General features: G+C 38.5%; 1 protein-coding gene across 1 annotated transcript in view; it reads right to left on the reverse strand.

Annotated features, from left to right (window-relative positions):
* Positions 1-13,226, reverse strand: part of plce1 (phospholipase C, epsilon 1) — a 90,170-nt gene that overhangs the window by 29,504 nt on the left and 47,440 nt on the right. Inside the window, exons 9-16 of the mRNA XM_059324482.1 lie at positions 8,493-8,647; positions 8,057-8,224; positions 2,289-2,434; positions 2,059-2,206; positions 1,809-1,919; positions 1,598-1,707; positions 1,331-1,447; positions 268-309 (exon numbers count right to left, since the gene is read on the reverse strand). Coding sequence (XP_059180465.1) covers positions 268-309; positions 1,331-1,447; positions 1,598-1,707; positions 1,809-1,919; positions 2,059-2,206; positions 2,289-2,434; positions 8,057-8,224; positions 8,493-8,647 — 997 coding nt within the window. The remainder of the gene's footprint in view (positions 1-267; positions 310-1,330; positions 1,448-1,597; positions 1,708-1,808; positions 1,920-2,058; positions 2,207-2,288; positions 2,435-8,056; positions 8,225-8,492; positions 8,648-13,226) is intronic.

The following is a 13,226-nucleotide window of genomic DNA, read 5'->3' on the forward strand; positions in this document are numbered from 1 at the left end:
CACAAATTTCCAATGGAAATCAGTAAATCACTCTCTTTATTTAATTTCAACGGCTTCAGCAAATGAGTTAAAGTAGTTATTTAGAAAATGCATTGAGGTCAAGTCAGAAGTTAGAAATGACTTGCATCTACAGTGAGACACAATAACGTACTCCGTATTGTAATGCAGAGGTTGAACAAGCAAATAAAAGCATCATGCATTTGTCATTGCACATTCCTTGATGTTAGGTAGTGTAATCAAACTCCTGACACTTTTAAAACCACTTACAAGACATGGTTTGACTCTGGTGGTGTCCTAAATGAATGGGAACTAGAATAGCAGGAAGGGACAAAGAAGGAAGAGAGTAAATGTGAGAGGAACAAAGAACAAACAGAGAAGTTTCTCCACAGAAGTGAAAAGTATAATGGCAAAATAGGATGCCAGTGGAAAAGGAAGGAAAGAATTCCTAAACCTCTTTGAGTAAGACAGATAATATTTATCTGCGTCCCAGTACAGACAATGAATACCAAACCCCTAGCCAAAATGAAATAAGAGTTGTTATCCTGAGCTCTAATGTGAAATAATAACTCATAGTCAGAGAAAACGGTCCAGAAACACAGAAGATAATCCAGGTATCCTTAATACAAACATGCTCAAAATGAAATGAGTTTTCTAGCAACAAATCCCAGCGTGTCATTAGCTACCTGCCACCAGTGAGCTGAAAAGTACCAGAGCTCTGTTCCTTCCTGTCCTGACAGGAAACTAACCTGTTATCTTTTAGCTCTGTGACACAGAAGTTTATATGTACATCACCTCATCTCAATAACAATCTGCAAATGTCTTCCTTCACAACCCATTATCTTGAGCCGGTGTTTACGAAAGACAATCGTGCTGTGAAAAATGATTGTTATGACCCAGAACAATATGCTTTACAGTAAGATGTTTGGTAAGCATCTACTTCATCTGGCCCCAGAGATGGTGCTGTGAATGCAAAATATCCGAGTATATTTTTAATATATTGTACACACATACAGAACCCTGTCTTATATGACAACAACAAACCAGAATTCAGAAATACAGTGAAACAAAAAGCAAAAACAGATTTCAATCAACTGATACATGATGTCCCAGTGTCTTGATGGACTGAGTCAAATGCTATGTGCTACTTGATACTGTACTGTCAGTCTCTTAGACTTGATCACCCCTTCACAGATCATCCTCAGAAAAGTGAATGTTTTCTGTCACACATTTTTTTACGAGCTCCAGAGATGCTGATGATGCACACTAAAGGAAATCTGTCTTTGAGCCAAACAAAACCTAATAAAATGGTTAAAAAAAAAAAGGTACTGACTGATTGCGGCAGCGATCCCTGAAAGAGTTGTTTCTGGACGCAGGGGATTGGCCGGTAGATGAGGGACTGGTGGACGCATCATCAGGATCCTCTGCTTCTAAACTACGATTACAAGATCTGAGGAGCGGGAAGAGGAGAGTCAGGTGGGGATCAAGTGAAAGAAATTTGGAGATTAAAGCAACCACACAAACAGTGGAAGAGGAAGCAGACATACACTTGTTGTCTGTCTGTATTTTCTAAAAACACATTTTCAAGGATGTAGAGTACCTGATAATCTGGAGGATGTTGCTGACAGTAGCTTCTTTCTCTGGGACGTGTAGTCCATCTGGACCTGACCGCGACATGAAGTTGTGCTGGCCGCTGTAGTCGGACACAAACTATAGAGAGGAGGATAGGCGAAACAGGATAAATTATACTAACATGGATGTTTGATTCTTCCTGCTTGAGTCAGTGGAATGCTTTTGAGTATTTGCTGTACCTCTATCGAGTCCTCTGCATTATCTGGAGGTGGTTTGAGGCTGATGATGCTTGCTGTCCCGTCCAACGCATCACTCAGCTCCTTCAGAAAAACCCCACAGAATGGCACCACCTGTGGTGAAGGAACAGGGCAGAGAAAAACACATCCCATTATGGCTAAGTAAGAAATAATGTAAACTATGGTAGTGACACATGACAAATTAGGCCATTACATTGCCAAAAGTCCCAAATCTAAATAAACATAAGCCCACCTTGCATCCAGGGATATTGAGAGCTCTGGTCACAACCTTCTTGTACTCAGAAGATGACTCGTGCTGAGCCATGGCGTCCTTTAGGCTCCTCATGGTCTCGATGTCCGATTGGTCCATAAACTGCCACATCTTTAGCACCTTGCGGGACCTGGAGGACTAGGCAGATGTTAGTTGGTGAAATGTGATATGTTGTATGAGTGTGAGTAGGTAATTTTTTTGTGTGTGTGCACCTCAGTCCAGCCAGGAACTCCATGACGCCGTTGTAGTTTCCCATGTTCCAACAGCATTTAGCGACATGGACCAGGTAGGAGAAAACTTCTCTCTTCTCCTCCATGGAACCTGCTGTCAGGATCAGCCACGTCACCCACGAACTCACCTGCAGATCGAGAGTTTTATATACATCATTACTACTAGTTACTATAAAATTAAAGATGATTAACCAACAGTTATACTCTTGAATGGCAGTTTTATCACCCACAAACTCAGTAGAGAATAGGCATGTCACCAACTACTGTTTTTCAGAATTCAATTTATACCAATTTAAACCATGGTGCCTCACTTGGAAAAATATGCTCCTAAGTCCTTAGAAGGCAATAATGTCCACTTATGCCAACAAGTATATATTAAGATTATTTTGAGTTTAATATTTTAACCAACTTCAGTCCTGATCATAACAACCATTCATTCACATTCATCCATGTGCAGATTTTTTAGCCATTTTACATAATGCCACAAAAAAAATGAATCATTTTCTGTATACTGAATGCTGGATGCTAAATATTCTGCATTAAGGGTCTTAGGTGAAGTTCCAAAATTTGAGAAACTCACACCCTTGCAAGTATGCTATCCGCATTAGCACAGCCACAACGATCAATGAAAAACAAAACGTTAAAAAGCCAAAAATATCCTTTTTCTGAGACACAACAGTTTATTTCAAATTAAACATATTTTTTTGTAAAAACATGAGTTCTCTCTCTCTCTTTCTTGCTGAAATAATAATACCAATAAAATGTTGCGCCCTTGTGTAAAACATGAATAAAATAAGGTGTAAATATTGATGAAAAACAAAAGTTTCCTAGTAGGTATCTTGTCTATGTGGTGTATTCAATAGGATGTATAAACATAGTCGACATTTCAGATTGGACAACCTATACAAACTTCATGTGCCAAGAATGACTTATCCATGTACATATGTTAGTGTATATTACAAGGTGGTCACGGAGACTCTTTATTGTGTGTGGTCTTACTTGTGCTCATGTTATCTCTTTTAAAGTATGTCTAAAGTGGTAATGTATGCGCAGGGCCATGGCAGCTGGCCACACACTGCAACACACTGACACACACACGCTCAAAAGAATGAGATCAGATATGTATCAGCTGCACTCTCTCTGTGGCCCGCTTGCCCTCTAGCACGCGCAAAAGACACGATTGAAGGACCAGATATATATCAGGGTCAGCTTCCTTTCACATTCTCTGACTGACACACACACACACACACACACACACAATACAGGAAAAGATCGGATTGCAATCTGGCTGCTTTTTGCTCTTTAGTGTCTGTGTGCTTTAAAGCCTCATGAATGTTTTCACGCACACAAATGAAAGCACACACACACACACACACACTGAAACTCCCTAACCCCCTTGCAGGCGGTAAAAACATCCCCCTGGCCCAGAGATCTATTACTGGGTTATGTAAGGATCTGTAAAGCCCACCACACTCTGACTTCACAGGGACTAAATTAAGCCACACACACACACACACACACACACACACACACACACACACACACACACACACACACACACACACACACACACACACACACACACACACACACACACACACACACACACACACACACACACACACACACACACACACACACACACACACACACACACACACACACACACAGAAAAACAAGTAACAAAGTACTCAGTTTCACATGTAGAGTTTGAGGCTGTGATGAAACACAGGTAAAATGTGTTTTTTTGTCCTGTGTCACCTCTGACCTCAAGGTGGATTCATTCACAACAAGAACAGAAACCATATTGATCCCATGCAACCAAACCCCCCTACCCATGTACAGAATGCAGACACATTAACATACACTAGGTATGACAACATGGATGCTCACATATCAACCTCAGGCACACATGTATATACAACTGAACTATACAACTGAAAGTATATACAGTCATCCTAGATATGAGCTCCTACACACACATAACTGGTTTCATAAACATGTAATCTACAGTCTTTGATAAAAATGCTACACTTTATTTGTTAGAGCTGCTTGAAAGCTGCTTGTCATAATTCATAATTCACGTTCAAATTGAACAGTGTTATGGTTAAGTCTCCTATTTTCTCCCTATTCAATATGAGTGAAAGCACATTAGTTTATGCATTCCTGTGTGATAGAAGTTGAGGCATGAGGGGACGGGAGGGTTACTGTAAAAATGTAATCCATCTCGGTTAACTGTCTACTCTTAACTCTTCTCACTAATGTAACATTTCCATTTACTCAAACTGAGGAATATGAAAAGATGAAAACTTAAGTTAAAGTTGCACCACTTTCCATTCAAATCATATGAAATCCCAGGTGCACTATACATTTTATAGGTATGTATAAGTGTGTTTGTATGGGTAATTTATTTAATTTACTTATCTTGTTTTTTATGGGTTTTTTTATGTTTTTCAGTTGATTTCAAGAAATCATCAACTGAAAAAAATGTTCTTTTTTTTCCCTTTTTCTATTTTTTTTTTTAAGTTCAATAAATACAATGTTTCCAGGATCAGTAAGTAATCATGTTTAATAAATCGTGATATTAATATTGATAATAATTGTGACAATTATGATCTTTTTAGAATACAATTTGTCATGGAATTGTAGATTGTAGCATCTAATTTATTTATATATTATTGATTTAAATGTATAAATATGCATATATCATATATTATTTGTTTTATTTGTGGGTTTCATTTTTTGCATTTATTTTTGGATTTTACAGTTGAATTTGATTTAAAGTTCAAGAAAATCCACTGGTTAAAAAAAACTTTTTTTTTTTACTTTAATGAATGCATAATGTTTCCACCGTCTCAATACGGACAAAAAAATATTAATGATTATCATTTTAATCATAATGGAGCAGCAAAAAAAAGAAAGAAAGTTCTTTTTCATGGAATTGTAGATGTTCAAATTTCCCATTTTTTTCTGAGCATCACGTACAGTAAATCTCTCCCAGAGCCGGTAAGGATTTATCGTTATGCTTCAGATGTGCTAGAATCTACTGGCTTACTGACAAACAACCCTGATGCCCTGCACTCTCTTATCGGTTACCCCTCTGCCTTACTTTGTGCCTGCCGGGTGGTGTGTGCCTTGCATGAAAACCTGTTATCAGTCACTCCTAGCGCTATGACATAAAGTGAAACCATGTCAGCGTCAGGGTTAAATTACAGTCACCATCTAAACCCTTCTGACCGTGTGCAAAGTGGATTTTTATACCGCCTCAGATCAAGGCATTTTACATAGTTGGCATCCCTTCTGATATTCCAGATAGCAAATGTGTGTACTCAGAGCTGTGTATGAGGGATAATTGACAGGATATGAAGAGACGCGATATGTAGCAAGTGAGCGAGAGTGTGTAATGGCACAGAACAGCAGAAAAGAGCAAACAAGAATAGACAAGAATAGACAGGAGTGCATTAAAACAAACTTAAGCCATGCAAAATGTTTCCTCAAACATCAGCCTCCCTTAGAGTGTGTGTTATCAATAGCAGCTTGACAAGATTTCAAACACACGCGCACAGAACCAGAGCTAGGTACAAACTGATCCCCTCTTTGATGTTTGTGTATGAGTCCATCTGTCCGTCCGTCTGTCTGTCTCCATCTGTGTGTGTGTTATTAGTTGAACTATGGGGGTCAGTTTCCCCTTGATACATGAATTACATAACCAAGGTTGACAGAGAACTATGACAAAGTCATCGCATGAACACATACGCGTCCTGTCAAGGCTAAACACTCAGGACAGACCAAACATTTCTCCCGTCCCGGTCTCTGATTATTCTCTTGCCGTGCTTTTCTTTTTTACTGCATAATCTTTCACTCCCATAAATGGCTTAAAAATGAAAAGGATCGAAACCATTAGATACTTTTGGAGAAATGTGATTTAATTTTTACAAAATGTTGTCTGTCAAGTGTGAGGAAAGAAATCAGACCCTGAAAAAAATGTAATATCTCCCAAACTGTGAATCTAGACCAGTCCCTTGTGGAGAATTTGTTTTGTTTTTTTCGAACAAAACTGATTTAAAAAACAGCCATACTCGGAAATGTAACTTTAAAAAGTTACCTTAAAAAAACTGTTTCCTATTATTCCTACAAGAAAATATCAATATACTTCAGAATATTGTGTTTTGTTTAACTGTATTGATTCTTAAAAACACAGTGTTGATTTTAAAATCTCTTTCACATGCAAAGATCTGTAGCAGACAAAAAGTAGTGCTATGATGTTGGTTGTTAGTACTGGGACTGTTATATATCAAAATGCAGATCGTAATATTGCTTACAGTATCCCAATGTATGGCAAAATATTGAATTGTAACACTACTAGAACTGCAACTAACTCATTTCCATTACCAACTCATCTACCCATTATTTTCTCAATTATTCAATTAACTGTTTGGTCTAAAATCATATCAGTAAAAGGCAAAAACGCTGACATCTTAAATGTCTTGTTTAGTTCAACTAAGATTTTCAGTTGTCTGAAATAGAAGACAATTTATTTCCCCCCCATTTCAGAAACAGATTTTGTTGAACCAATTATTATACTTACTGTTTCAGTTATAGAGTAGGGTTGTCAAAAGTATCAATACTCAAAAAAGAATTGATACTAAAACGTCTTCAAAATCGATATCCCGAATTGTAAGATCCTTCAACACATTTCTTACATAAATATATGACATAACACCACAGTCAGTGAGGAAAGCTAATACAAACTATGGTACAAAGTCAAAACTGAGACAGAATAATGCAAAAGTATCTTCTTCAGGAAGTGGAAGAAGCCAGCTTCATCTGTGTCTTCACAGAGAGCATCACTGTTGTCATTTGACTCTTGTTCCATTGTGCCCATATATGGCTACAGTACACATTAGATTTTTTTGTGTGTGTCTCTCCTCTCGCTGACTTAAATGAAAACCAGCTGATGCGAGAGGCATGCAACTTAAAGATGACTTCATCACTTCCAATCAATCTCGCCTTCTCTCGCTTTCTCTGCCTCAGCAGTTCAATGTTGTGATTGTTTATTCTCGAAGTCACTCAGCATAAAAGACACAAGGCCCGGAAGAGTAACTCAGCCAACTTACACCACTATGAGAGCGTGTGTGTGTGTGTGTGTGTGTGTGTGTGTGCAACTTGTGCAACTTATCAGTCATGAGCTGATAAGTTGGTATGACTCGCACGGCAAATGCCACAACGCAAATCCAGCTAAAGGAAAACACAATTACTGCTCTGTTTTGCTTTTCAGCCTTTCACATACATGTCAAATCGCAGTACATGCATTTTCACTGTCTCTGATGATGTCATTAAGGGGAGGTCACTAAATGGCACGCAGACACTGTTTTCTATAACTTTTTTCCCTATATTTAAGGAGTGCTCTCTCAATAGGACATTCCAGAGTTGCACCATTAAATTATTCCACATAGTTTGCTGATTGGCATCACTGATTCTCAAGTGATCTCATCCAAACTTAAACCCTGTCATAAAAACTGAGCTTGTGAGAAATAAGATGACTGTGTAAGCTTTCTATGCTGGATCACAGCCTTTAAAACCCTTTAAAAGGTCACACTGAAGATACGGTAAAACATGCAGATGTAAGGTTTAAAGAAGAGCTGAAACGATTAGTCGGTTTCCGGAAAATGTATCTGCAATCTAATTAATCTTTAGAACAAATCATGAAAATCCTAAACACACACGTTTTATTTAACCAGACGTTTTACCTCATTGAACCGTGCCACCAGGTCCTCCACAGCATTACTTCGCTGAGCATTCTGGGTAGGCATGGCGGGCACTGACAGTGAGGCCTTGAGGTTTGGGTGGCGTTTGGTTTGACACTCGGGACTGCCCAGGTCTCGAGTGAGGAAACAGAGGTAGTCCAAGGGGAAGACCTGCAGGAAGCAACAGGGAAGTATTATTATTATTATTATTATTATTATTCCAAGCATAAAAGCTTTTTAGAGCTGCAGCTATAAGTCATTTAGCTGATTTGTTGATCAAAGAAAAGGTTTTTTTTTTATGCAAAAGCAGCAGAAAATGCTTTTTTCAGCCACTCATATTTAGATTTCCTGCTTTTTTCTATTTTATACATATTACACTGCATAGCTTTGGGTTTGACTGACAAAACAAGACGTCATAGATATTTGTGTGTCCTCTCACCCGTTGGTAAAGCTGCTGCTCTTGCTCGGTGAGGATGCAGGCGATCTCTTCGGGGAACTGAACAAGGTGGCGCACATCTGCCAGCTCCTTACTGATCCCGCTGACACTGGGAGGAAGAGAGCTGCTGCTGGTCATACTGTTGGCCAGCTGACGCTCTGCATGGACGGATAAAGAGCAGCAAGAGAGAGAAAGAGAACAAGAGAGACTCTTTTTAGATGCTGTGTCATAACCTATCTGGTGTCTTTAGTAACAGTGAAAAAAAACAGGCTATTCATACAATGAGAGTGAGAGGGAGGAAGAGAAGGGTTAATGGACAGAGAGAAGGGAGAATGAGTTGCCTTCACTAGTATCAAGTACACAAGGAAAGCAGAGGGTGTTGCTCATAAAAGAAAGAGGGAGAGGAGAAATCAAAGAAAAAAGGGATTAAAAGTGAGACATTATCTACTCTGGTGTTTCCCCTTCACCATAAAAGTTTTAAGCCCCAATGAAATGTGCATCTCTTTTTCAGGATTAAGCTGAATGCCTCAAGTCTTCTGATCCATCAGTCCCTGCATACCACATACTCTCTACCTCAAACCAGCCAAGAGAAGCCAGCACACTTCACCCAGTAGAAGTAAACAGCATTGATCACCTGCCAGTTCCTGTGTTTGGATTTCAGTCAGGTCCATTAGTCTGTCTGTTTACATACACACATATGCAAACCCGTCCACATCTCTGCTAACAAAAGGACTAATGGACAGTTTCTGCACCGGAGCTTCAGCTGCCAGGTAGACATACTGTACATTGTCGGGATGAATGCCACATAAACTAACAGGCTGTTTCCAGCGCACAAGCTTTTCCGAGAAATCGTTTTAGGGACTCCCTGCATTTTCAGCGCAGAAATGTGCAAAGCCTATTTCCGATAGTGGGACATTTCTGTTTTTCTTCTTTTGAGGCCGGAACTATCGGGGTGAGGTTTCCCACTACTGAATGTTGCTGATGAGTCAAACCCGAGCCATGACATGCACCTCAACACTGCCAGCCATTACAGCACAAATGAGTTCTACAATGTGTATAGCACATTACAAGTAGATTGAACACAAGGAATTAGACAGATTCTGTATGCTCATCGTCATACATGCAAAAAACTACCTATTCCTCTCCTGCAACCACACACATACAAAATAGTGTATGCATACACATTATGCTCACACACACTTAAAGGCTGTCCTTGGTAACCCTAAAGATGTGCAACAGGTAACCATGGCAACAACACTGACTGACTGTCTGCTCTGCAGGCAGCAAAACTTGCCTATTTACACAGTTTGATTTGTGGATCTGACTGCACGGCTTCTATAATGAACTGTCCATGAGTTTGTGTGTGTGTGTGTGTGTGTGTGAGTGTGTGTGCGTGCGTGTGTGTGTGTGTGCGTGTGTGTGTGCATGCGAGAGAGAGAGAGAGAGAGAGAAAGTAATTTCACAACAAAGAGAAAAGAGAAAGGAAGGAGCACATAGAGAAAGATTAAAAGAAATGTATTCAGTAAACGTCAAGTAAGCAGGAGAAATGTTGTTAATAAAAATAAAATAAAGTCGCTTCAAACAAGCCAGAAAGGTAGAGAAACAGAGTTAGATTAAAGAGAGCAGAAAAGAGATGGGAGAAGGGGACAGAGATAGGATAGAAAGGAAGGAAGGGATAAGTAGAATAAGTGGAAATTTTGTAGTTTACATGGTGCAGCAGGTGCAAGCTATCTATCACAGTTAGAGAGACAGCGTAATCCACTAAATCCTTTAAATGTCCTACACAGAGACGGACTACATCTTATGAATGATGGTTCATTTAGAGTCCAGACCTGGAACACATTTTTCACAGAAATATTTGCATTAAATGAAACAGAGAATATAAACTATTTGACTACTGAATGAAGTGAAATGTGTTTCAGAGAGCCGACTTCCTGAGACTACAAAGAATATACGGCCTGTAAATAAAATTGCATACTGGAGAATATTATCACATGCAGCGATTTCACAGAAGGTAGAGATCAGCTGCAACTTGTAAAACAAACAAAGAATGAATAAAATGTGGCACATATCACACGATGTAGTCAGGATGCAGATTTTTATAGCACAGATGAACAAAAATGCTATAAAATAACCTTTAGTCTTTGCTCCTTCTCTTTCCACAAAATACACTTAAAATGATAACAAGCTATTAAAAAACAGTGGAATAGAATAAACCATGACTTTTTTAAAATCTTATTTGAAAAAAAAATGCCAAGAACATTTTAAATTCTCTCTCTAAAGAATATGAAAAATATCTCCTGATCTCTAGCCTCAGATCTGTTTTCGCATGATAACCTTTTGAAGTGGAAATGGAGACACCCTCAAATTTGTGTTATGAATTTCATGACCACACAGAGGCCACAATCATGCATTTATTCATGCTTTAAACTGGGAAACAAACCGGAAGATGAAGCCGTCACACAAGGCAGTATACACGAAAAGGTCTTGAGAGATTCTGACAAATTCATTCAAAGCAAATGTCCATTGATACAAAAAACAGAAAAACCCTAATTGTGAAATATTAACAATAAAGAAAACAACGGTGGTGCTTACATAGATTCCTAAGTGTGAAAAATTCTCCAAAAACACTGTGTTGAAGCAATGCGTCCTATAGAATACATTTTTAAAAAACTGTATTTATCTCAGTGTTCTGTTGTCAGTACTGATTTTACAAACACTGATGATTGGATGGAACAAGATTTCAGATTATGCTGATCATGGTAAGTTGATCTAATATAATATATTGTGGACCACTGAGAAAAAGGGCCACTGACCTGTTACAGATATAAATAAAAACACTAGTTTGGGAAACACTGATGAGTAATATTGAGCATGCAGCACTCCTGCTGTGGGACTGACAGAACATGAACCTGGACTAATTGACCATGATCTCCCTATGAGATTTATGCATGGGTTTACTCATCTGTAATGCATGATGAATACAAATACCCGGTGGGTGTGCTTACATGTGTGTAATGGATCCTTTTTTTAAATGTGGTGGCAGATGGAGTATTTGGCTGAACATCCTTTTTAACCATTGTCATGACGTGTGTGTGTGTGTGTGTGTGTGTGTGTGTGTGTGTGTATTACGTATCTTGTCAGCACATAAATGTGTCACATTGTGGGGACTTGCCTTCCTTGTGGGGACAAAAGGCAAGCTTTTATAACCATCAAAATATTTTAGATTGATGACTTGATTTAAGGTTAGCATAAAGTTTAGGGTTAGCATCAGGTTAGGAAATTAGTAGTTTGGGTTAGGATTAGGGAATGTTTCCAGGAAATAATGACCGGGGTAGTGTGCTGCATGTGGACTGTTCTAACAAAAAATGAAATAATAGATGTACAAGATTTACAAATTCAAATCAATTGCAGCTATGTGTGTGTTGTTTTGTCGGAAAATGTCAGAATATAAATATCAGGATATCTAAATATCAGATTAACTGATGTCTTGGCCAAGACTTCCTCTTTGGAGAGCAAAACATTGTTTATAGTCTGATTAACAATCTCAGAAATGGATATCTGAGTTTAGGTCCAGATTGCCTGATCTCGCTAAAAATCGATAGAGCATTTTATTGATATTTAGCGTTCTACGGCCCACTAGTATTTTCACCGTTTGTGGAGAAATAAAAGACTGAAGTGAGATGAAAGACTGACAATTTTCTCTTATTTGACGAAACAACTCTTGACTAAATTTAATTTTGTGGACACAAAATGCAGTTAAACAGTGAATCGCAATATATTGTATCGCAAGTATCGGGATAAAATCGTATAGTGGGGCCTCTGCTGATTCCCACCTATAATATCTGCATATGAATGCTGCAAATTTCTTTAAAAAAGCCAATAAAGAGCCAAAATGTCACCAAACAATAGCCAAGACCGATGAGATCAGAGATGCATTCCTCCCTCTTTTGCTCTACACAAACTGTTAACTAGCATGCAACCAAAGTCTACTCAAACGTGGCCATCAATCATCAGACTTCCAATATAATCTCTGTAGCATGTATAAGAAAATCAGTGCTTACCAAACATCAATTCACAGCAAAATGAGTCACACTCAATGAGACCCAGTATCCGTGTTTTTTGAAATACTCCAAGTCAACCAATAACTGTTGCATGGCCAATACCGTATGACTGAGAAATCAATATAAAAGAATAAAGATAAACTCTCTGAACACTGCTTTGAGGTCACTTGAGCGAATTATAAGTGATGTACAGACACCAAGGGAGTGGAACATGGAACATAAACCTGCTTTCTTTGCCGGCCAAGTTCACACATACACACTGTTCTCATAACCACGTTTGGAGCTGATGACAACTTCCCCACTGGAGTATGTAGGGCACTCAAACAGGTGCAGCACAAACAAGCTTGGAGGCGAAAGACTACAAACAAATTAGCTTTTTGAACCTATAAATACAAATTGTACATGCAAAATAAATTCTATTGAAAACATCAACAATCTTATTTACATTTCCATCTTTAGGTGGGAGATTAAACTGTCCTGCAGCACAATATGTACAACATCTGTAACCTAATCTACTGGGTGTTGCATCACCATATGTGCAACCCTGGAACTCAGCATATACTGATTTGTTTCTTCGTCTGTTGAATATTGTTCAGGAACTAGACATCCCTTTAAAAGATCTGTATATTTAAATAGAATAGATTATTATATGATCGAAATATCCAGTCAACTG

Source organism: Centropristis striata, chromosome 21, assembly GCF_030273125.1.
Source record: "Centropristis striata isolate RG_2023a ecotype Rhode Island chromosome 21, C.striata_1.0, whole genome shotgun sequence".
In the NCBI taxonomy this organism is placed as follows: domain Eukaryota; kingdom Metazoa; phylum Chordata; class Actinopteri; order Perciformes; family Serranidae; genus Centropristis; species Centropristis striata.